Raw genomic sequence first — 26,459 nt, 5'->3', positions numbered from 1 at the left:
CTAAACAAAGGAGTGGCCGTGGATAAAGTATACTTGGATTTTGCGAAAGCACAGTTCCCCACACATGGCTAATGTGTAAGGTAAAGTCTCTAGGCTTGTAAAAATCGGCTTGTAAATGGATAGAAAACTGGCCAAAAAAAGTATTCAGAGAGTAGTAAATCATGATTCATACTCTGAATGGTCTAAGGTTATTAGTGGTGTACACCAAGGTTCAGTGTTGGGATCCTTACTTTTTAATATATTTATAAATGATATAGGGACTGGGATTAAAAGTACCATTTTAGTCTTTGCAGATGACACCAAGCTGTGCACTGGAATAACGTCCTTACAGGATGTCTCCAATTTACAAGCCGCCCTCAATGCACTGTTCAATATTCACTCTTACAGAGTGCTTAAACTGCTCAAAGTGACTTTTCTTCCCTTGCACCAGAGCAGGACCTTGTTTTAACACCTGTCTCTGAATCTGATTCTAGCTCTATGTCGAGAAAGCAACCAGAGGCCTACCTGAACAAAGCAGATTACTCTGCAACTTTGTAAGAATTTCTCAGACAACTAACCATTTTTTTTTCAGCCATCCCTGTCCAGAGCCCCAAAGAGGCAGGGTGCTTTTCCGCCCCTACCTTCTCTGAGTTACAATTGGAACTACCTTCTTTAGAAGAGGTAGACATGGAACACTTTGAGGAAGACATGGAGGTGTTGTTAGAGGAGGCTGCAGAAGACTTCTCACCCCAGGTTCCAAAAGCCTTGGTATAGTCACACTTAATTGTCCTCCATCTTGCCAGTCCCCACTGGGTATTAAGAGACCAACAAAGTACTTTCCTCGCTTACTGTATGAACAAATAAAATGGACAGTTTTTGATAACGGGCCCGTCTGAGGTTTGCTAGAGAGTATTTGGATGATCCAGAAGAGGACTGGGAAAATGTCATATGGTCAGATGAAACCAAAGTAGAACTGTTTGGTAGAAACAAAACTCGTCGTGTTTGGAGGGGAGAGAATGTTGAGTTGCAACCAAAGAACACCATACCTACTGTGAAGCATGGGGGTGGCAACATCATGCTTTGGGGCTGTTTCTCTGCAAAGGGAACAGGACAAGTGATCCGTGTACATGAAAGAATGAATGGGGCCATGTATCGTGAGATTTTGAGTGCAAACCTCCTCCCATCAGCAAGGGCATTGAAGATGAAACGTGGCTGGGTCTTTCAGCATGACAATGATCCCAAACACACCGCCCGGGCAATGAAGGAGTGGCTTCGTAAGAAGCATTTCAAGGTCCTGGAGTGGCCTAGCCAGTCTCCAGATCTCAACCCCATAGAAAACCTTTGGAGGGAGTTGAAAGTCCGTGTTGCCCAGCGACAGCCCCAAAACATCTCTGCTCTAGAGGAGATCTGCATGGAGGAATGGGCCAACATACCAGCAACAGTGTATGACAACGTTGTGAAGACTTACAGAAAATGTTTGACCTCTGTCATTGCCAACAAAGGATATATAACAAAGTATTGAGATGAACTTTTGATATTGACCAAATACTTATTTTCCACCATAATTTGCAAATAAATTCTTTCAAAAATCAGACAATGTGATTGTCTGGATTTGTTTCCACATTTTGTCTCTCATAGTTGAGGCATACTTATGATGACAATTACAGGCCTCTCTCATCTTTTTAAGTGGGAGAACTTGCACAATTGGTGGCTGACTAAATACTTTTTTGCCCTACTGTATATATATGTATTATTAGAGTACCATTTCAAAATAATGCTGTTTTTGTTAAGCCAAAGTTGATTTAAAGAGTTATTGCAATCATTTGAAGATTTTTCTTTTGTTTTTTCACTTTGCTGCATTTGATTTTAAAGCAATGTAACATTTTCTTTTCGACTGATTCGATCATTTCGAATCGAAAAAAATCGGTAAATTCCGAATACGAATTCTGAAAACTGAACGAATCAACCGAATTTAACTAAACAAAATAACTTGTTTAACGAATCAAAACAAAACAAAACTAAACAAATGTTTTCGTCATGCACATATCTAATTTTCTCTAATTTTAAACTCTGTTTTCTATACAGCAACTATCTGGATCAGTTTATCCTTAGCAGAAGCTTTTGAAACCATACTCAGACCTGGCTACATGGAAAATTGCAGGTCTAGCCTAGAATGTAATTTTCAGGCACTGGGCTCACATTCTGATGCTTTGCAGACCTGTGTTTACTATGTCAGTTAGCTGCGGAGCACGGTCCACATTAATGCCGTGGTGCAGCCTCATTAATGATTTACACAGGTCTTTGCAGTCCTGTATATACTGTCAGTTAGCTGCAGAACTCTCTCCACTTTCAATGACACAATAAAGAAATCTTTGATGATTTCTTGTGTGAGTACATTAGTGACAATGAAAACATTTTATTCCACCTTCATATGCTGCGCTTTGTATTGTGGCACTTTCTAGAGGTGTCAGTTAGCCCCAGAGTGCTGTTGAGGTCCAGCGTTTTGGCACATCTTTTGTTGCGACTCAGTCTCTGCAGTCTCACTCTCTGCGTAAGTCTCTGATTGTGGTTAATACATTTTAATATGTGACCTTCGAGTAATGGGTTCTGTTTCATTGCACTTCTCAGGTCTTCATGTACTGTACCAGTAACCCACAGAGTGCTTTTCAATTCTAGAGCCATGACACAGCCTTTTGGCATAACCTAGTCTCTTAAAACCAATTTAAAGTGGAACTTCACTCTCTCAATCAGCATTGACTATTTTGAATCCTTGTGCTACTAGCATTAGTAAATAGATAGGAAAGTATATCATATTTACTTGTTTTGAATAGATTTTTTACATTTCTTTAGTTACGTCCTAGTTTCCATGCCTAAGCAAATTATGTCATACATCCCCGGAATCTTCAGGAGGGGAGGAGGGGTTTTCCCAGCTACGTACACCCTCCTCCTGCATGCCTGAGCTAAAGGCAGAGGGATTCCAGGAAGTAAATGCTACATGAATCATCTGCCCTTACTCAAGATGGTCACAGCCAGAAATGCTAGGGGGCTGTTATTCTAAGTGATTTCTCAGCACATGAAAACATGGAGACTTTGAAGGATGGGTGAGTTTGCTTTGAATATTAAAAATGAATGAAATAGTGCATTTGGTTTGTGGTGCTCTGATACAGAGTAAACCTAGCACTGACATCTCCTTTCAGCTTAAGGCTGGGCTCATACTGCCATACGGAGCGGCTCACAGCAGGGTCCGGTGCGCCCCGTTCACCGTTTCAGGTCCAAATTTTTGGCTGAATTCAGACCTGAAACAGACCAGAAGACGCACAGGACTCCTGTGCAATTCTCTCCGGGGCCGCTTCGGAGATGTGTGAACCGGTTCCATTGAGAGCCGGTCACAATCTCCTGACATGCAAATTGGATGCAGGGTTTATAAGCTAGTTTCATGCCCAGCATAGAGAGGTAGAATTCCTGTTTAGGAAATACTGGAATGTTCTGGGAATAGATAAGATTCTGAAGGGGGTGTTACCTAAAAACCCGGTCTTCATATATAGAAAAGCTCTATCGTTTGGCGATAGAGTTGTGAAAAAAATCCTCGAGTGACCCAGTATGTTTTGGGATAGATTCGTTTTGGATCATGGTCTGGGTGGCCCTATGGCGTGGATCACTTGGGGAGAGGCTCTCCAAAGTAAGTTTGAACACATAAATAAACATATTATTTATGTGTTCAAACTTACTTTGGAGAGCTTCTCCCCAAGTGATCCACGCCATGGGGCCACCCTGAGACGCAGACCATGATCCAACCAGGACTTTGATATGTACTTTGTTTTATTACAGATGGTCACTTTCTAAGTACCACCAGATTTAAAAACATGCTTTTCATCTAACTATATGCTTACACACTTTTAATATTATATGTAAACACATATAAACAAATAAACTGTTTGATTTGGTTGATCCCCTTCTTTTTGCCTTTGTGTTATTAGATAATACAGCTTGACTCAAACCAGCCCCTGAAGAAGGATTTTAACAATCAAAACATATTTCGAAACATGTTGGGATTTCTGAATCCATGTATACTGATCGGCCTGCTACTACGAGACCTATTTAATGACTCAGAATTTTTCTGTAGATTGCTGTATTATGACCACTGGCTTTTTGATTTTAAACATTTCTATATGCAATTGTACGTCTTGTAAACCAATACATTTTGTATTACTTTTTTATATACGCTTTTCACTCTTTCATCTGGTTTTGTCCCTTGCCCAAAAAATCCCTGGGGCACTCCCTTTTTGCTTTTTCTCTTCGACTTTGGGATGTGGCTTGGGTTCCAGTTTCTAACTCATAGGTAGCCTTCAATAAATTTTTCCATATGAGGGGACTCACTTCTTTTATGTCTACTGCAAATGGAAGAGAGTTTGAGATGATTTTATCACGTGCAGTTCTACCCATGTCATTTATGCCCTGGAATTCCTAATGTATATAGGTCACACTAAGAGAACCCAAGGCAGACGAGTATCTGAACATATTCACAATATCACTATTGGTTATAAGGATCACAGTGTGTCATTGCACTTCAAACGCAAACATAACAGCGATCCGTTAGGTTTGACGTTTTGGGGGGTAGATAGGACCTGTCTGTCATGGAGAGGCTCTGATAGAGTAAAGGATCTGTCCAAATGTGAAATAAAGTGGATTTTTTAAACTAATACTTTAAGCACGAATGGGATGAATCTCAACTAGAGCTAGATCTCAACTGCTTTATTAGTGATTAATGTGCTTACATACTGTATACGTATTTCCTTTTAATTGGTTTTATTATTTTATGATTTAGAATGGTTTTTGGGATTGGTCTATTTAATTTTGAATATATAGAATGTGACTTTGATGTTGACTGCCATTATATATATATATATATATATATATATATATATATATATACAGTGGGGATGGAAAGTATTCAGACCCCCTTAAATTTTTCACTCTTTGTTATATTGCAGCCATTTGATAAAATCATTTAAGTTCATTTTTTTTCCTCATTAATGTACACACAGCATCCCATATTGACAGAAAAACACAGAATTGTTGACATTTTTGCAGATTTATTAAAAAAGAAATATCACATGGACTTAAGTATTCAGACCCTTTGCTGTGACACTCATATATTTAACTCAGGTGCTGTCCATTTCTTCTGATCATCCTTGAGATGGTTCTACACCTTCATTTGAGTCCAGCTGTGTTTGATTATACTGATTGGACTTGATTAGGAAAGCCACACACCTGTCTATATAAGACCTTACAGCTCACAGTGCATGTCAGAGCAAATGAGAATCATGAGGTCAAAGGAACTGCCTGAAGAGCTCAGAGACAGAATTGTGGCAAGGCACAGATCTGGCCAAGGTAACAAAAAAAATTTCTGCTGCACTTACGGTTCCTAAGAGCACAGTGGCCTCCATTATCCTTAAATGGAAGACGTTAAGGACAACCAGAACCCTTCCGAGAGCTGGCCATCCGGCCAAACTGAGCTATTGGGGGAGAAAAGCCTTGATGAGAGAGGTAAAGAAGAACCCAAAGATCACTGTGGCTGAGCTCCAGAGATGCAGTTGGAGATGGGAGAAAGTTGTAGAAATTCAACCATCACTGCAGCCCTCAACCAGTCGGGGCTTTATGGCAGAGTGGCCAGACGGAAGCCTCTCCTCAGTGCAAGACACATGAAAGCCCGCATGGAGTTTGCTAAAAAAACACCTGAAGGACTCCAAGATGTGAGAAATAAGATTCTCTGGTCTGATGAGACCAAGATAGAACTTTTTGGCCTTAATTCTAAGCGGTATGTGTGGAGAAAACAAAGCACTGCTCATCACCTGTCCAATACAGTCCCAACAGTGAAGCATGGTGTGGCAGCATCATGCTGTGGGGGTTTTTTTCAGCTGCAGGGACAGGACGACGGAAAGATGAATGCAGCCAAGTACAGGGATATCTTGGACGAAAACCTTCTCCTGAGTGCTCAGGACCTCACACTGGGCCGAAGGTTTACCTTCCAACAAGACAATGACCCTAAGCACACAGCTAAAATAACGAAGGAGTGGCTTCACAACAACTCCGTGACTGTTCTTGAATGGCCCAGCCAGAGCCCTAACCTACACCCAATTGAGCATCTCTGGAGAGACCTAAAAATGGCTGTCCACCAACGTTTACCATCCAACCTGACAGAACTGGAGAGGATCTGCAAGGAGGAATGGCAGAGGATCCCCAAATCCAGGTGTGAAAAACTTGTTGCATCTTTCCCAAAAAGACTCATGGCTGTATTAGATCAAAGGGGTGCTTCTACTAAATAATGAGCAAAGTGTCTGAATACTAAGGACCATGTGATATTTCCGTTTTTCTTTTTTAATAAATCTGCAAAAATGTCAACAATTCTGTGTTTTTCTGTCAATATGTGGTGCTGTGTGTACATTAATGAGGAAAAAAATGAACTTAAATGATTTTAGTAAATGGCTGCAATATAACAAAGAGTGAAAACTGGCTAACTGCTCAGTGTGACTGAGTTTTATGTCAACTCTGCTGGATATCTTTGGTAATGCACCTGAAGTAGTTCATTTTACACAATATAATACAAAATTAGTTTAGAGACAATTAGTACTGGCTCTCGTATATAATTGAGATATCGTCAGATGCCTGGTTTAGCATATGCCTTCGGGTGATGCTTATGTGTATAAGAACAAAGAGGTCATGATTGTTAAGGCATGTATAATTAAGCACACACAGGGTTAAGATTCTTGGTGTGTGCTGGCCTATATGAATGAGCAGTCAAGTAGTGTGGCTACGCCCTCTGATCGCGTGGTCGTGCCCTAATGCATTTCATAGGAGACTTCATCAATCTGTACAGATGTGATTGTTCCTCTCAACCCGGGAACTGCCTGGTTCGTTTCCACAAAAGGGTGGAGAGAGTTGCGCTCGCAGTCTGATGTTATTAGAGGGTATAACATGCTTTTGTATGCCTTTATCTTTGTAAGTGCAATGTATTAAGGGGGGGTTTTATGGATTAAAATTATCATAACAATATCACGCTATGGGAGTGTCTCTTTCATGGTGGTGAGTTGATATAGATGAAGGGTTTGATATTCAACAGACCGCAAGATAAAGAGATATTATCGTATAAGACTCGTCTTTTGCTGCGATCTGGTGAGTCGTTACCCATTGGGAGGGGGTCTGTCACAAGGTGTGGTGATGGGAACTGTCATCATTGCAACAATCTCTTGCCATTCAATGCAGATTGGGAACAGGCTCATAGCTTTTATACTCACGGAGTGTCAAAGAAGGACTTTTATATATGTTGATCTGAATGTTGACTGATTAGCGCTGCTAATGTTTGTATTTGCTTTTAGGAAGTTCAAACATATGTCTGTAGTAACCCTGCTGACAGCTGATGACCCATTGGTTGTGAAGGACGCGACGGTAACCATGACAGTTATTGTTTGTTAAAGATGCTGGCGGCTGCCCGCTCCTTAACAACCAGCTATTTACAGCCTGTGTTAAGGACACTGGCTACCACCAGTGGTAAATTGCCACAGGCTTTCACTACTAAAATACCGCATGACTTCTCAAAATAACTCCTGCAGTATTTTAGTAGCACTTTTTAGTAAATGGCAAAAAACTTTTTGAAAAACACTGTGGTCTAATGTAGAAAAATGTAAAATAATGCAATTGCGTGGCAACAATATGAATGCAATATATACACTGGGGGGGGGGAGAACCTCTGGGGGAATCTAGGATGGAAAAGGACCTGGGGTTCCTAGTACGGTAGATGATAGGCTCAGCAATGGCATGCAATGCCAAGCTGCTGCTAACAAAGCAAACAGAATATTGGCATGTATTAAAAAGGGGATCAACTCCAGAGATAAAACTATAATTATCCCGCTCTACAAGACTCTGGTCTGGCTGCACCTAGAGTATGCTAACGATATGCGCTGTACACACGATCGGACATTGAACGGACATTCCGACAACAGAATCCATCAGATTTTTTCCGACGGATTTTGGGGCAAACTTGTCTTGCATAGTCACGGTCGCACAAAGTTGTCGGAAAATCCGATCGTTCTGAATGCGGTGACATAAAACACGTACTTCAGGACTATAAATGGGGCAGTAGCCAATGGCTTTCGTCTCTTAATTTATTCTGAGCATGCATGGCACTTTGTGCGTCGGATTTGTGTACACACAATCGGAATTTAAACGATCAGATTTTGTTGTCGGAAAATTTTATATCCTGCTCTCAAACTTTGTGTGTTGGAAATTTCGATGGAAAAAGTCTGATGGAGCCCACACACGATCGGAATTTCTGACAACAAAATCCGATCGCACTTTTTCCATCGGAAAATCCGAGTGTGTGTATAGGGCATAATACTGACATATAATCACACACATAGGTTGGACTTGATGGACTTGAGTCTTTTTTTCAACCTCACCTACTATGTAACTATGCTGTAAGGTATCTTACCGCATACTCGGATGTGGTAAGATACCGCTTTGTGAATGGAGGCCATGATCACAAATGCAACTTTTTTCTATGCAAGAAAATATTTATCTTGTTAGTTTTGTACTTTCTAGAAAACTCAGCAGACACAGCTCTCTGTTACCTAGCTGAAGAGTTCTCATTGGTAGGAAATTGCAAGTCTGGAGAACCTTATGGACCTATTTACGGAAGAAAGATCATCTTCATTCTTTTTATCAAACTTATTATAAACCTTATAATCAGACAGGTTGTATTGTGTTTATCAGAGCCCTGAATCATCTCTAGATGTGAGTTAAAAGATCTCCTTCTCAATCTTCCCTTCCTGAGGTTTCTGTATGTCTGTTGAGTTACAATATAGCTTCACCCAGCCTTACCTTTTATACAGATGCGTAGATCCCTCTGCCCTTCCTTAAAGGAGAAGTCCAGCCTGAGCTTGTTTGGCTTGACTTCTCCTAAAGGTCACAGGAGTGCAATTTGTTTTGCACTCCTGTGACCCATTTTCAGCAGAGAGCGGACTTGTGACCGCTCTCTGCTGAAAATGGGTCACAGGAGTGCAAAATAAATTGCACTCCTGTGACCCTTAGGAGAAGTCACACAGATCAGTCCAGGCACCATGTCATCCCGACTCTGGGAGTCTGGATTCGCCAGATGCTTGGACGGATGGCCGTCCCGGCCTCTCAGCGAGCCGCTGAGACGGCCACTCCCCGCCCTTCCACAGTGCAGTGCTTCAGTGAGCATAGAGAAGCAGAGAAGGAGAGCTGCTGATTGACAGGCAGCAACTCTCTGCTCGGGGAGCCAAGAGAACCGAGTCATCGGCCGTGTTCGATGGCTCAGTTCTCAGTGCAGAGACGCCGGAGGACAGATGCAGCATAGGTTTGATGCTGAATACACCTAGGTGAGTATGATTATGGGAAAAAAATAAATCCCATAATTCTCTTTTAAAGGGGGCTTAGTATTCTATCCTTCTTTGTTTCACATTCAATATTTCCTTCCTCTCTTTTTTTAGATTGCAGCTGAGAGGGCTGTCATATTATAGATCCCTCTTTTCCCTGAAGTCTAGAATTATGGGTGCTCTACTTTAATCGCCAGCTTTTCGCTGGTTGGTAACCCTCCATTCCCTGAATTCAGTGGTTACCCTAGGCTTCAGCCTTTTTCTTAGTAAACATTGTTTGTTGACAACCTTAGCTGTTGGTCCTGCTTTCTCCTCCTGTTCAGGTGGTTGTTTCACCTGTTTTCTTATTGGTTGATGTTTGGTTGTCCTTCGTGGTCTTGTTAAAGTGTTATTGTTTGTTCCAGAGTTGTTTCCTTCAAATGCTTCTATGGTAAGATTCTGTATCCTCTGGATCTCCTAGTAGCTCTTGCCCACCCCTCAGTTGCTTTTGGACTTCCAAATGTCCAAGAATTACAATATTTCTGTGTCCCTCAATGGAAAATAAAACTAAAGCATGATGGTCAGAGGCACGATTATATGGGGACTTGCTTAAAGTGTTACTAAACCCAGGACCCTGCATTCATTATATCTGGTCTCCCACAGTACAGGGGGTCCCCTAGTTATAAACATCTGACTTACAAACGACTCCTACTTACAAACGGAGGGAGACAACAGGAAGTGAGAGGAAATCTACCCCTAGGAAGGAAAATTCACTCCTGTAAGAGCTATTATGGGGAAAAGGTACCTCCACTGATGCTTTATCACCAAGGCTTGTTTCCACAACAATCCAAAATTTTCAAAATCCAATTGTCATTGGGACAGAAAGTGAGGTGAAATCTTCTGAACAGGGGCACACACAGCAAAACAAATGTTACAGGGGTGCTATCCAAAAAGCTTAAAAATATTTTTTTTGGCTGGAGCTACACTTAAAAAATGTACCTGTTCCGACTTACAAACAGATTCAAGTTAAGAACAAACCTACAGTCCCTAACTTGTTTGTAACCCGGGGACCCCCTGTACACAGAACATGCAATTATTTTAGTAAATATAAACTAAATATAGGAATTTGGAGACGCCTGCCTCTATCAGTTGCAGGAAGATGTAGCTTAATAAAAATGATATGGATGCCACAACTGCTATACGTCTTGCATAATTCCCCTGTCTGGATAGGTAAGAAGTGGTTTAAAAAAATTGACAGTCTCTTTAGGGAATTGATTTGGAAGGGGAAACAAGCCAGGATCCGTCTTGGAGTGCTCCAGCTCCCTACCCAGGAGGGGGGCTTTGCCCTCCCACATCCCGAGAGTTATTTTTACTCAACTCAGTTGCAGCAATTATTGGGCTGTGGGATACCGAAAGGAGGCACCCCTAATGGCAAGTTACTGTTGTTGAGCTCCACACATAATACAATTATTGAAGCCCTAGAGGCGGACGCGTTCCATGATAAATTTCCAACAATTAAATTGATAATCAAACTTTGGAAAACAGTTAAGAAAAAGATGGGGTATGGAGCCTTAACAGCCTACTCTCCTATTTGGAACAACCGTAATTTGCAGGAAGTTCTTAAGATAGGCATATTTAGAGAGTGGGAGAAGCTTGGTCTCAGTAAGCTAAGTCAATTATATAATGACTCTGGGTTAAAGAAATTTTCAGAACTGGTTAGGGAGTTTAAGCTTCCCCGGGGGTCTTTCTTCCTATATGTCCGGTTGGAACATGCCCTTAAAGCACAATTTAAAGCCCAGACTCCGAGATGGGAAGAGATGCCTCTATTTCAGTGCATAATTCAAATAACCCCCACTAGAGGGGTAATTTCAAGAATTTATGACCAATTAAGCAAATCGGTTAATAGCAGGGAAATACTCCTTGGGGTAAAGGCTAAATGGGAAGAGGAGGTGGGAGGAATGACCCAGGAACAATGGGCGAGAATTTTGGAGTTGGGAGCGCAGGTTTCTGTGACCCCTTCACAGAGACTCTCACACTTAATGCTGTTAAACAGAGCCTATTATACTCCTAAAAGACTTTTTAAATTTGGGAGAAGGCCCAATGACAACTGCCCCAGGTGTCGAAGGACGGGAGATCTCATTCACATGGTGTGGAGGTGTCCCAAGTTGTTTAGATACTGGGAGGAGGTGACTGGGAACTTGGGAAATATTTTCGGTACGACAGTGGCAAACGAGCCCTTGGCTTGTATTCTGGGGCATAGAAGAGTGATGGGAGAAAGGTTGAGTACTACCTTAGCTGTCACGCGGGCCCTGTTTCAGGCTAGAAAGTTGATAGCACTTAGATGGCAGGTAAAGGAGCCCCCCACTGTAAAAGACTGGATCTCTACAATGAATGAAACCTTGGGTAGGGAAAGAATGGTGTACATAAAAAGGGGCAATCTTCAGGAATTTGAAAGCATGTGGAAGATGTGGATAGAGAAAGTGAAGAGTCATTAATAGTGGGATCGGCATAGACACGGAATAGACTGAGGGATGGGCTTAATATAGGTATATAGGCAACTGGTATCCTTGCAGGCAAAGGATGCTATAATAAAGTGTTTCTGGATATGAACATTTTTAGTTAAATATATAGCTTAGTAGGGCATAGGATAAACATATAGGGAGCAGGTGGGGGATCGGGGTATTAGGGCATAGGTAATTTGGTACACAATACAGGCTGGGTCAGTAGAAGATGGGCACGGGGAGCCCACAAGTTCATTTTTACAAACCTCTCTTCTTGTATTTTTTGTTGGTGTTTTTGTCCTTTTTTCTTCCTTCTTACTGGTCCCCTCTTTCTCTAAACTGAGTTGGAAAAGGATGGGTCCCTTTGGTTATCGAGTCCTAGTTGGTGGGGCTTACGAGATGGAAGGGACAGAGGACTTGTTGGTAAAGAGGCGTAATGGAATCCGTTGGTCATTATGACGATATAAAAAGCAATGAGAAAAAGTATAATCCACTATGATGTGAATACGAGAAGGCGACAGTTAATGAACATCAAACTGATTTAGCCCTCCAAACACTGTTTACTGATGTGGAAAAAAAAAAAAAAATAGTTAAATATCTTTTCTCATCAGCAGTATATAGCAGTCTTGTGACTTCTATCAGTGTCTGATTGAGCACTGGTTAAAGCTTGTAGGAGGAGTTTTCATTCTCCGGTGATTGTCCTATGAGGCTGTGGGACCCCTGACTTTCTGTCTGGACATTGCTGATTGTCGCTGTGCTGATCACATTCACCCTCCCAAAGAAAGACACTCTAGCAATACACACCAAACTGAGCATGTGCAGAGTGCTCCCAAGGCTCTGTTCTATCAGCAGATGGATTGGGGACTGTGGAAGAAGGGGAGCATCAGAGAAGACAGGATCAAACCTTTTTACACAATGAGGAGGATTACCTCCTTAGGTTCCACCATGAGTATAACAAGCATGCTTTACTGCATATATAGACTGATTTTACGGTTGTGGGTTTAGTAACACTTTAATGTTTTTTAGTTTCCTATTAACCAAACTTCCTGACAGTATTATCCAAAAGTCAAATAATTACTGTATTCCTGTGTAACTAAATGAACAAGATACAGATTATTTTAAGTACAAAAATCTTTTTTTGCTGGTTAGGTGGCTTTATATGACATCATATAAAGAACAAAGGCCATCTCTCTGATCTCCAAATGAACATAACAAAACAACTTAACTTTCTCAATATGTCTTCTGAACAGTGTTCAGACACAGCTACCGCATGACAAAGCAAGTCCTGCCTGTCAAAAAAAATTATTTTCAAAAGCAGCTGAAGAAACAACAGAGGAAGAGGAATAGAGCATGCACCCAGTGCTGAGTATAGCTGAGGCATAATAAATGTAAGCCTTAAAAATTTGTGTAATCACTTTTGGTTCTTGGTTGGAAACAAGAATTGAGCGAAGATTGAGTCAGAAACTTTTTCCATAATTTGTTATGCACCAATAGGCATACAGGGCTCCAATTGATTGTGAGGTGTCTTTGGAGGCCATTAGGATTAGGACATAACATTTTATGGTGATTCTATAAACAGGAATGGTCAGCTTAAAAAAAAATGTTCATACTTATGCCTGTGGAGAACAGCAAAGAGGAGTATTCAGACACTTCTGACAGCAACTCAGGAAAAACAATAGAGCATACATACAGTATTGTTTTTTTTAAATATCCGATTGCTTTTTCCCCCAAAACATTAGGCTGTTGAGGTTTGGGCACTCTGATATATGGGATCTTTGCTTGATCTAGCTCTCAATATCAAGCGACTGTTATCTCATGTTTTTTGCTTGACAATAAGTGTAATAATGTACATGAATATGAATAGTACAGAACAGTATATACAAAGTTACATAGTTTATAAGGTTGAAAAAAATATATGGATCTATTCAGTTCAACCTATGTGTGTGTATGTGTGTGTAGTTTTTATCCTCTAATAGTTCTCATAGACTTGTATATTATTCGTCTTGAGGAAGACATCTTGGGGAAAAGGAGGTCCACATTTTAACTGCTCTAACTGTGAAGAACCTTTTCTGAAATCTAAAGTTAAACCTCTTTTCTTCTAACCCCATATTGTGGCTGCATGTCCTCTTCAGGAACTTTTGAGTAAACAGTTTATTACAGTTACTTAAAGTGGTAGTAAACTCAGAATTGATCAAATCCGCTGACAGGCAGGCTTTTTTTAACAGAAGAGACCCTATAAGTCTCAGGTCTCTTCTGTCTTACATGTCCCTCCTGCCTGTCAGTGGATAATGTGATCTAAACCACACATGCACAGCTCAGACCACATTTACGGCCCGCTCTGCGTGGGTAAGGGAGTGACGTCACATAAGCCTGGCCAAGCAAGCGCCCGGAGATGCAAAACCCGGTACAAAGACCGAGTGAAAATAGAAGCACCGGGGAGAGCCTTGACAGCGCATCGCTGGAGGGCTCCGTTTGTAGGTACGTTTGTCATATTGTACTAGTATGCGGTTCATACTAGTACATTATGGCTTAAACTTGCAGGAGGGCACATTATTTTATATTGTCAAAGAGTGTTTCTACTGCTTTAATTCACCTTTGATATATTTCTACATTGTAATCATATCCCCTGTTAAGCACCTTTTCTCCAGAGTGAATAATTGTAATCTAAGTAGTTGATTCTCATCACTGAGGTCCTCCATCCCCCTTAATTTTGTTGCCTATCGCTGAACTCTTTCTAATTCAACAGCGTCTTTCCTGAGGATTGGTGACCAAAACTGAAATGTTTATTCAAGATGAGGCCGCACCAGTGTTTTGTAATGGAGTAGAATTATTGATTTATCTCTAGAATGTATGCTCTTTGTCTGCATGGCATTATTTTGCTGGCTTTGTTAGCTGCAGCTTGGCATTGCATACTATTGCTAGGCCTGTGATCCACAAATACCCCCAGTTCCTTCTCCATCACTGACTCTCCCAGGAGATCCCCTCATAATGTGTAGCTTGCCTGTGTATTTTTGGCACCCAAGTTCACTAATTCACACCTCCCAGTTTTGAATTTTATTTGCCATGTAGGTGCCCGACCGCCTATTTTGTCAAGGTTTTCCTGAAATAATGTATTATCCTCTGCCGATGTTATTCCCTGCATAATTTGGTATCCTCACCAGACACTCAAATTGAGTTCAGGATTTCAACCTCTATAGCATTAATTGAACAGCATTGGCCCCAAAACTGAACCAATTTATCTATAATACCCTTCTGTACTGTTGATGAACAAAATCACAATTTGTAACTATCCGTTATCACTCTGCCCACCTCTATGTTGCTCATATGTGCAGTACCTAACAGTGATAATCGCAGAACTTTGAGAGGCAGACACCTTCTTAGGTGTACTCATGAATGCTTTGCAATCCAGGGAATGCAGACAACTGATGTGGGAGTTCATTTACAAAGGAGGATAAGCTTGGATAGCTTTCATTTGGTGTCAATAGGAGGGTGTCAGTCCACAAGGGGTGGGTGGTTATTTTGTGGGTCACTGACTACTGGAACCATTGCATTTAACTTTTAGGCCTCATGCCCACAGACATTTTTACAGCCACTTTTTTGAGCGTTTTTGCAGGTTAAAAACGCCTCTCCATGTTAGCTTATGGCCTCATGCCCACCATGGCATTTTTGAGCTGTAAGTGGCATAGGTGTTTTAAGCTCCAAAGAAAACCCAGGACCACTGTGTTTTGAGGCTCCAGCGCTAGAGCTTTAAAAACGCCAGACATCGTTAAAAGGTGTTAAACATGATTTAACAGGGCTTAACGCTGTATACACAGCGTTATGCACTGTCCCGCGTTTCTCTGTCTCTATTCAAAATCAGTGGTTCCCTATGGGAAGATGATCTGACTTGCGGTGCGACTTGTGTGTTGAGAATCTTGAATGGGAACCCCGATAAAAAATTTGCGTGAGGTTCCCCCCAAGATTCATACCAGACCCTTATCTGAGCACACAGCCCGGTAGGTCAGTAAAGGGGGGGTGAGCGAGCACCCCCCCGGACCATACCAGGCCACATGCCCTCAACATGGGGGGTGGGTGCTTTGGGGCAGAGGGGGGCCCCTGCGCCCCCCCACCCCAAAGCACCTTGTCCCCATGTTGATGAGGACAAGGGCCTCTTCCCGACAACACTCATGGGCCCCCACCCTAGGTGAATGAGTATGGGGTACATCGTACCCCTAACCATTCACTTAAATAAAAAAGTGTCAAAAATAAATACTCTACACAGGTTTTTAAAGTATTTTATTAAAGCAGCTCCTGCTCTTCTCAGCTATCTTCTGCTCTTTTGCTGGGTCTTCTCCCCTCTCCGGTCCTTCTCCACTATCTTCTCCTCTTTTGTTGGGTCTTCTCCCCTCTCCGGTCCTTCTCTGCTATCTTCTGCTCTTTTGCTGGGTCTTCTCCCCTCTCCGCCATGCGCAATGACTTATATTGGCATGAGGCAGGGCCACCTGATGGCGTTGTTAGAGGACACGCCCCTTGTGATGTCATCACCCGGGGCATTATGGGGTGATGACATCACAAGGGGCGTGTCCTCTAACTTTTTATTTAGGTGAATGGGTAGGGGTACGATGTACCCCATACTCATTCACCTAGGGTGGGGGCCATGATCTGGGGAGCCCCTTGTTAAAGGGGGTTTTCAGATCATGATAAGTCCCCACCCGCAAACCCCGACAACCACCGGGCAAGGGTTGTCGGGAAGAGGCCCTTGTCCTCATCAACATGGGGACAAGGTGCTTTGGGGTGGGGGGGCGCAGGCGCCTCCCTCTGCCCCAAAGCACCCACCCCCCATATTGAGGGCATGTGGCACTGAATTTGTCATAACTACTCCTGTGCATTTATCACTGGGTGATAAATGAACAGGTGACCCATGCTAGTGGAACCCTGGGGTTTGCTAGATGAGACATGTGGGTCATTGTGGGGTTTCCAGCCTCCAGATATGTAATCTACTTTGTTTAATGGCTATGCTGGTGCTTGTAACCCACAGTAGAATAGAATGTATGTGTATCTATCAGGTAGAAAAAAATGAGTGTGTTAGTACATAGATGGTAGCTATGCGACACCCCAACTATACAGTTCAATAGGAAGGCTTGAGTTAGATTCTTTCAGTCTATTCATATAACTTTTTTATTACATGAAAAGCAATATACTGTATATGGTTTACAAAAATCTAGAATTCTGTTTGCATCTGTATGCAGACATATTTTAATGTAGAACTTTTTCTCCCTAGCTGAAGTCACTAGAAACAGCTGCCAACATTGCGAGGGAGCTTTCAGAACATACAAGAGGCCATCTGAATGCTGGAGATATCACATATTCTGTTCGTGCCATGGATCAGCTGGTGGATTTACTGGATGTTCAGCTGAGAAACTTAACTCCAGGTGGAAAAGACAGTGCAGCTCGAAGTTTAAACAAGGTATTTGTTTTTTTTTATTTTAATTTGGTGTTTACAAGTTATGTGCTATTCCACAGACATGATTATTTTACTAATATACATTGTAAAGTATTAGGGGCGATTCTAGGATTGGAACACCCTTGGGTGCACTAAAGAGAGATGTGTTATGTGTGCCTTGGCAAACTCTGCATTTTGTCTGAACCTACCTTAGGATAACTTTATTAAAACAGCTGCTTCCCACTGGAGATACATTGATAAATGCCCTCCCTTTAAAAACCACTAGCCAATTATTTGTGCAGCTGGTGGCTCTGAATCTTGGCTGTCACGGACAGAGTTGGTCCTAAATGATGTGTGGAAATCAATTACTGTGTATTTCTCAATAATGTGAGCACTATAAGGATCGACGATCACCCATAGACCTGGAACATGATACTCAGCCTCTCTTCCTGGACTTCTAGGTCACTGTGGTGGCATTGTCAAACTCAACCTACTAGGTAGCCCGAGTGGCGGGCTGTTCACTGCAATTGAAAGACTCTTATTTGAGCATCCAAAGGAAAAAGAAAAAATAACAGCACACCACCAAGTCTGTTTTAAAGGTTGGTGTCAAACAGTTCAGAGACACATAGGCTCCCTGTACCAAGGTGACAATAACTGCATATGCAGAGTATCATACATGTATATAAGAAAATGCAGCAATGAACTAATCAAAACAGAGGACACATTGGTACCACCCAACAAAGTTTACTCACCCCTCCCCCTGCCCTCCCCATTATGATGATGATTAAAATTATTTTCCTGTGGAGATTGAGATACTGATTGGAGAAAAACAAGATAGTTAAAGGACTAACATGTTAACATTCCTGGTGTTCACCGGCTGTTAGAAGAGTGGGGGGGGGGGAGCTATAAATATTGGTTGGTCCCTATACAGTGATAATGTTAGATAACTCTGTGAACACACTATTATGTGGAAAAAAACCGTACAACACAGTTAAAGCATACAGTACAATAAAACTAAAACAGAAAAAAATTAACTTACCCATCTAGTATTGAATTTAGGGATATACATTACATTTAGTTCAAACATGCAGCAGACCATGAGATCACACACCTGAGCCATGACTAATCACTTCCCTTTCTAGCTTGGTAGCCTAGTTATCATTTGTCCGCTCTTGTCTATCTTTTGCAGGGCCCCAGAAACAGTCTGCTGCTTTTAAATATGCTGTTTAAACATGTTTACAGTTTTCTACCCTAATTCCATTATGCACTGTTGGCTTCTGTACCATGCCAATGTTTCAATAAAGATCCAGGAACATCTAGATATAAATCTCATGGTGTCTTCCCATAATTGGAAAGCTCACAGGTTCATAGCCCAGTCCTGGGACCCTCTCCTGGATACAGCCGACAAACTAATTGCCATTTTGGTCCCCAGGTTCTTAGTCACCTTGATGGTATGGCTATTGAGACCTACGCTCTGTGAGAACACAACTTGATTAAGGCTGTTATCTGCACCATGCTTCGGGTTCCAACAAATCTATCATTGTACTTGAAAGGCTACCATTCTGTGATGTGCTCTCAGTGGCTTTAACCATAGAATATTTTCTGTTGCTGGAGTCCTGAGGTTCCTGCAAGCAGGCCTTACCCAGAGACTTGTCTTAAGCATAATTAAAGGCCAAATCCCTGGTCTGTCTATTTTGCTCTAATAGGCACTAGCCTTTCATTCTTTGATAATCATCTTTTACCATAATTTTTACTTACATACTTTTAGATACTCTAGTCAGATAGAATCAGGATCTTACTGACCGTCACCCTGATTTAATGTACTGACTTTTAGCTCATACAATAATTTGCATGTTGAACTTTCGTCATTTTTTAATCCTAAAGAGTATTAGTATTGAGGTAGGCATAAAGTACCAACATGAATTTGACAAAAACATGCACCTATGTTGTATATATTCAGTGATGCCGCATACACATGACCGGTTTTGCCATCGGAATAAACTCCGAAGGTTTCTCCGACAGAACTCCGACGGAACTCCGCTCAAGCGGTCTTACATACACACGTAATACTTCATATTCCCATCGCACACTTTCCTGGACGAGCTCACGAAATATGGGTGCTGTAACAACAATTTCACTTACATACACACGGTCACACCAAAGTCCGACCATCCAGAATGAGGTGACGTACAACACGTACGATGGGACTAGAAAAAGGAAGTTCAATAGCCAGTAGCTTCCGTCTCGTACTTGCTTCAGAGCATGCGTCGTTTTTGGTCCGTCGGAACAGCATACAGACAAACGGTTTTCCTGATAGGAATTGGTTCCGTCGGAAATATTTAGAACATGTTCCATTTCTAGGTCCGTCAGAATTTTCGAAAAAAAAAGTCCGATAAGGCATACACACGATCGGAATAGACGATAAAAAGCTTCCGTCTGACTTTTCTTGTTGGACATTCCGCTCATGTGTACGTGGCATTAGAAGAATAGAGAAGGCAAGGTCTATGCATTATAGCACACAGAGAACGGAGTGTATTACATAGGCAATTGACATGGTATCGAATTGCTGAAGACAAATGAAACGAGAGACCGAATTGCAGACTGTTCACAGGAATAACTGTAAATCAACCACTTGCCGACCGCCTAACTGGGAATGTACATAATGATTTTGACGTTAAATACCGGGGTTATGGCTGCAGCTAGCTAGCTAGGTGCCATAATTCGGTATTGTTTTTTCCCTTTGGCAGTTGGCTTTCTGATAAAAGTGATCCCAGTGGCAGATTCGCCGAGAGATGACTTTGATAGGCGGCCGGAGAGGTGCCCCTCCCGCCGCCTCCTGGTCGTTTTCAAGCTTATTGGAGCCATCCGTTAAGCCTGGAAATGATCCAAAGCAGCCATTTGCTGGGCAGGAAGTCGAGTGAAGGCAAGATGGCCCCCACTCGGCTCTATGCCCTTGGACAACCAGAGAGACCTCTGATGTCGCTTCCAGTTCTCTGGGCACAAAAGGATTGTCTTTTTGCTTTTAACTGCTTGCCAACCAGCGGCCGCAGTTGTACTGCAGCAGGTTGGCTCGGCTGTGTGAATCGCCATCATTGTACATCGGGCACCATAGGTGTGCGCAGCCTATTGCATTAGGGTGTGCACCCTTAAGCTCAAACACACATGCGTGTGCGGGTGTCCACATATATATGACCCCGACTGTCAGGAATGGTGTCATCTCCGGTTTCTCCTGCTGGTGGCACTATTACATTCAGCACCAAAAGGGTGTAATTCCAGTGGCCACCAGCGGGGGTCTCCCTGCCTGCACTGCAGACTTGCCATCAAGCACACCTGTCATGGTTTTGCTGGACTATATAAACCCGCCCTGAACTAACCTCCAGTGCTTCAGTATTCCTCTGCTAAGCCCTTGTCCCTGCCAGTACCTGCTCTTGTTCCAGCCCGTTCCTGTTTGTTCCTGAACCCCGTTTGTGTATCCTGACCTTGTACCCTGTTTCCTGTTCCCTGCTCCTTGGTCTGCTTTATTATTCCTGTTTTCTGTTCCCTTGTCGCTTTGGCCCATGCCTTATTTTTTATTTCATGTTGGTTTCCTTGCTTGTGTATTATATTAGTTAGATAGATAGTTAGGTGGGTTTTTGGGGTTTGCTGTGTTTTCACCATTTACTTGTTTTGGTTTGCTGTCTTGTTTTCACGTGTATCTTTATCATTGACAATAAACATACTTTCTTTATTTACTCATTTGTCCCTGATTCCTTGGTGCAGCCCAGCGATCTGATCACCTGCATGGGATGTTGTGTATAACATCCCCTGACAGAATACTGAAGCCATACTATCAGATCGGTTGCACCTGGGAATTGGGGCCTGAGTCCCAGCTATTGTTGAAAGATGGACTTTGAAAGTATTTTGTATTTATCGCTCCTGGCAACTGATGACAGAGACTTTTGTTATCAGACATTGGCTGAATACACTAGGGAACAATTGTTAGAATGCATCCGCCTAGCTCATGTTTTTATTGAGCAAGGCAGTTTTTTGTTTGAAGATGTGCAACCATTAATTAAGATCTGTACTGAGTTGGCCCTGTCTGATGTTGCTGAGGGAGGTGATGACTATACACCCCCTTTTAGTGCAGCTCAGGTAGAATCTTTAGTTTGGCTGTTGGAGGATGACTCAGCAATTTTTTTTGAACAATATTCAGCTTGTCCTCAGCAGGTGCTTGCAAAATGCATTGAATCAGTGCAGTCTCTGGTCAGACAAGCCAAGTGCAAACCTGATGCAGTGCAATCATTAATACAGGCCTGGTCAAGTCTGTTGCATTCAGCTTCTGTTAGCTCCAAATATACTTCTCTACCAATGAAATACCAGTACCCTGTTTCCTCCTGTTGCACCTACCCTGCCTTTAACTCCCCTGATGCTTCTCAACTGCCTCCATCAGCTCCACTAAATCTCCCTTCAAAACCTACTCCCTCTGTCTTGCCATCCTTTCACTCTTCGCTTCTACCAGCTGCATTCCCTACCTACAGCCCTGTACCCACTTATAGATCCCTAGTGGCTAAAAGCAAAAAGAAGCGGAAGTTTTTTCCAACCCATACCATCATGCCAGTATCCAATCCTGCCTCCCCACCAGCTGATCTGTTCCAGCTTGATGTTCCAGCGCCTGTCCCCACTGTCCAGTCTGAAGTTCCAGTACCGACTATCCAGTCCAAAGCACCTGCTGTTCTGCCTGATGTGCCAGTGTTTGTGCTTGCTGCCCAGTCTGAAGTTCCAGTACCAGCTGCCCGGGTTGAAGTTCCAGTACCTGCTATCCAGTCCGATGTACCTGCTATTCAGCCTGCTGTGCCAGCACCTGTGCCCACTGTCCAGTCTGAAGTTCCAGTACCAGCTGCCCGGTTTGCAGTTCCAGTACCCGCTATCCAGTCCGATGTGCCTGTTGTGCCAGTACCTGCTGTTCTGCCTGATATGCCAGCACCTGTGCCCCCTGTCCAGTCTGAAGTTCCAGTACCAGCTGCCCGGTTTGGAGTTCCAGTACCTGCTATCCAGTCCGATGTACCTGCTGTTCAGCCTGTTGTGCCAGTACCTGCTGTTCTGCCTGATGTGCCAGCACCTGTGCCCACTGTCCAATCTGAAGTTCCAGTACCAGCTGCCCGGTTTGAAGTTCCAGTACCTGCTATCCAATCCGATGCACCTGCTGTTCAGACTGTTGTGCCAGTACCTGCTGTTCTGCCTGATGTGCCAGCACTTGTGCCCACTGTCCAGTCTGAAGTTCCAGTACCAGCTGTCCGGTTTGGAGTTCCAGTACCTGCTATCCAGTCCGCTGTACCTGCTGTTCAGCCTGTTGTGCCAGTACCTGCTGTTCTGCCTGATGTGCCAGCACCTGTGCCCACTGTCCAGTCTGAAGTTCCAGTACCAGCTGCCCGGTTTGAAGTTCCAGTACCTGCTATCCAGTCCGATGTACCTGCTGTTCAGCCTGTTGTGCCAGTACCTGCTGTTCTGCCTGATGTGCCAGCACCTGTGCCCATTGTCCAGTCTGAAGTTCCAGTACCAGCTGCCCGGTTTGAAGTTCCAGTACCTGCTATCCAGTCCGATGTACCTGCTGTTCAGCCTGTTGTGCCAGTACCTGCTGTTCTGCCTGATGTGCCAGCACCTGTGCCCACTGTCCAGTCTGAAGTTCCAGTACCAGCTGCCCGGTTTGGAGTTCCAGTACCTGCTATCCAGTCCGATGTACCTGCTGTTCAGCCTGTTGTGCCAGTACCTGCTGTTTTGCCTGATGTGCCAGCACCTGTGCCCACTGTCCAATCTGAAGTTCCAGTACCAGCTGCCCGGTTTGAAGTTCCAGTACCTGCTATCCAGTCCGATGTACCTGCTGTTCTGCCTGTTGTGCCAGTACCTGCTGTTCTGCCTGATGTGCCAGCGCCTGCGCCCACGGCCCAGTCTGAAGTTCCAGTACCAGCTGCCCGGTTTGCAGTTCCAGTACCTGCTATCCAGTCTGATGTACCTGCTGTTCTGCCTGATGTGCCAGCACCTGTGCCCACCATCCAGTCTGAAGTTCCAGTACCAGCTGCCTGGTTTGAAGTTCCAGTACCTGCTATCCAGTCCGATGCACCTACTGTTTTGCCTGATGTGCCAGTGCCTGCTGCCCAGTCTGAAGTTCTAGTACCTGTTGTCCAGCCTGATGTCCCGGTGTCTGCCCTCCAGCCTGATGTCCCGGTGTCTGCCCTCCAGCCTGATGTCCCGGTGTCTGCCCTCCAGCCTGATGTCCCGGTGTCTGCCCTCCAGCCTGATGTCCCGGTGTCTGCCCTCCAGCCTGATGTCCCGGTGTCTGCCCTCCAGCCTGATGTCCCGGTGTCTGCCCTCCAGCCTGATGTCCCGGTGTCTGCCCTCCAGCCTGATGTCCCGGTGTCTGCCCTCCAGCCTGATGTCCCGGTGTCTGCCCTCCAGCCTGATGTCCCGGTGCCTGCCCTCCAGCCTGATGTCCCGGTGCCTGCCCTCCAGCCTGATGTCTCGGTGCCAGTGTTCCAGTCTGAGGTGCCAGTGTTCCAGCCGGAAGTACCAGTGCCTGCTCTCCAGCTTGATGAGCCCGCTGCCCAGCTCGATGTGCTTTTGCCTGCTGCCCAGCTCGATGTGCTTTTGCCCGCTGCCCAGCTCGATGTGCTTTTGCCTGCTGCCCAGCTCAATGCGGATGTGCCACTGCCCAGCGTGATGTACCTCTGCTTTCTGCTCAGCCTGATGACATGGTGCCTGCTAAAACTGTTCCTGACTGATGGCCATCTTGCCGCTGGGTCAATCCTGTCTGTCGCCTGGCTTGAATGTAATGCTCCTGTGTGGTCTGCCTCCGATGGTTTCTTTCCCGTTACCCTGCTAATTTTCATCTCCAGATCCAAACTTCCTGACCCGGGTGGTGGGGTACGTGTCCTATTTTCAGACTCTGATGGCACGTCCCCCAGTGAACTAAAAGACTCTGGCCTTGGAAGTGCGAAGAAGTTTCTGCACCCACTCGGACTGTCGTACCCAGGGCTGAATGGAGTGTCCGGAGGCCACTCCTTTAGGAGGGGGAACTGTCAGGAATGGTGTCATCTCCGGTTTCTCCTGCTGGTGGCACTATTACATTCAGCACCAAAAGGGTGTAATTCCAGTGGCCACCAGCGGGGGTCTCCCTGCCTGCACTGCAGACTTGCCATCAAGCACACCTGTCATGGTTTTGCTGGACTATATAAACCCGCCCTGAACTAACCTCCAGTGCTTCAGTATTCCTCTGCTAAGCCCTTGTCCCTGCCAGTACCTGCTCTTGTTCCAGCCCGTTCCTGTTTGTTCCTGAACCCCGTTTGTGTATCCTGACCTTGTACCCTGTTTCCTGTTCCCTGCTCCTTGGTCTGCTTTATTATTCCTGTTTTCTGTTCCCTTGTAGCTTTGGCCCATGCCTTATTTTTTATTTCATGTTGGTTTCCTTGCTTGTGTATTATATTAGTTATATTAGTTAGATAGATAGTTAGGTGGGTTTTTGGGGTTTGCTGTGTTTTCACCATTTACTTGTTTTGGTTTGCTGTCTTGTTTTCACGTGTATCTTTATCATTGACAATAAACATACTTTCTTTATTTACTCATTTGTCCCTGATTCCTTGGTGCAGCCCAGCGATCTGATCACCTGCATGGGATGTTGTGTATAACATCCCCTGACACCGACACATTGATCTCCCTGCCGACACAGTGAAAGAGAAGAGCATAAACACTTCTCTTATGGCAGAGCCGGTAAGAGGGAGAGCGATAACACTAATGTGCACGGGGTGATTAGGGTGTGCCTGGGCACACCCGGCACACCCTGTGCGCACGCCTATGTCTGGCACGGACACGGCAATCTGTGAGCGTGCGTGCCACTGGATACGCGCTTGTGTGCCCATTCGCTAGCAGGGGGGGCCAACCATTGGGTCCAGCGGACTTGATGTCCGCATGCCACCCGCGATCGCTCCAAAGAGAGGCAGAACGGGGATCTGTCAGTGTAAACAAACACATCCCCCTTCTGTCAGGTGAGTAGAGTGAGATCGTCTGTTCCTAGTGATTAGGAACAGAGATCTCTCTCCTCCTTCAGTCAGCCCAGCCCCCATACAGTTAGAAACACCTCCCAGGGAACACATTTAACCCCTTGATTACCACTAGTGTTAACCCCTTCCCTGCCAGTGGGATTTTTATAGCATTGATCGCTGTATAAATTTCACTGGTCCCAAAAAAGTGTCCAATCTGTCCACCGCAATTTTGCAGTCCCACAAAAAATTGCAGATCACCGCCATTACTAGTAAAAAAAAAAATAATAATAATAAAAATGCCATTAATCTATCCACTATTTTGTAGACAAGATAACTTTTGCGCAAACCAATCAGTATACGCTAATTGTTTTTTTTTATTTTAACAAAATTATGTAGCGGAATAAATATTGGCCTAAACTGAGGAAGAAAGTTTTTTTACATTTTTTTGGGGGGATATTTATTATAGCAAAAAGTAAAAAAATATTGTTTTTTTTTTCAAAATTGTCGGTCTTTTTTTGTTTAAAAGACATAAATTTAGCTTGGGTACAAGGTCGCACAAATGCGCAGTTGTCAGTTAAAGCGACACAGTACCGTATCGCAAACAATGGCCTGGTCAGGAAGTGGGTAAATCCTTCCGGGGCTGAAGTGGTTAAAGGTAAATGAGAGATCTGGGGTCTGGCTTTGACCCTGGATCTCTCAACAAAGAGGACCTGTCATGCTTATTTCTATTACAAGGGATGTTTACATTCTTTGTAATATGAATAAAAGTGATAAAAAAAAAAATAAAGGGACAATGTAAAAAAAAAAAAAGTTAAATAAATAAGAAAAAATAAAATAAATTAAAGCGTCTCATCCCTCCTTGCTCACACGTAGAAGCGAACACATATGTAAGTTGTGCCCGAATATGTCAGCGATGTTCTAACCACACATATGAGGTATCGTTGCAATTGTTAGAGCAAGAGCAAAAATTCTAGAGCAAGACCTCCTCTGTAACACTAAACAGGTAACCGATAAAAAACTTTAAAGCGTCGCCTATGGAGATTTGTAAGTGCCATAGTTCATTGCCATTCCACAAGCGTTGTGCAATTTTAAAGCATGACATGTTAGGTATCGATTTACTCGGCGTAACATCATCTTTCACTTTATACAAAAAAATTGGGGTAACTATTGT

General features: G+C 43.6%; 1 protein-coding gene across 13 annotated transcripts in view; it reads left to right on the top strand.

Annotated features, from left to right (window-relative positions):
• Positions 1-26,459, top strand: part of ADGRL3 (adhesion G protein-coupled receptor L3) — a 1,522,275-nt gene that overhangs the window by 695,857 nt on the left and 799,959 nt on the right. For all 13 annotated transcript variants that reach the window (XM_073595048.1, XM_073595046.1, XM_073595028.1 and 10 more), the window contains one exon: positions 17,115-17,300. In XM_073595048.1, coding sequence (XP_073451149.1) covers positions 17,115-17,300 — 186 coding nt within the window. The remainder of the gene's footprint in view (positions 1-17,114; positions 17,301-26,459) is intronic.

Source organism: Aquarana catesbeiana, linkage group LG01 (genome assembly GCF_042186555.1).
Source record: "Aquarana catesbeiana isolate 2022-GZ linkage group LG01, ASM4218655v1, whole genome shotgun sequence".
Lineage (NCBI taxonomy): Eukaryota > Metazoa > Chordata > Amphibia > Anura > Ranidae > Aquarana > Aquarana catesbeiana.
The sequence above is the reverse complement of the archived record's forward strand: the minus strand, read 5'-3'. Positions and strand labels throughout refer to the sequence as shown.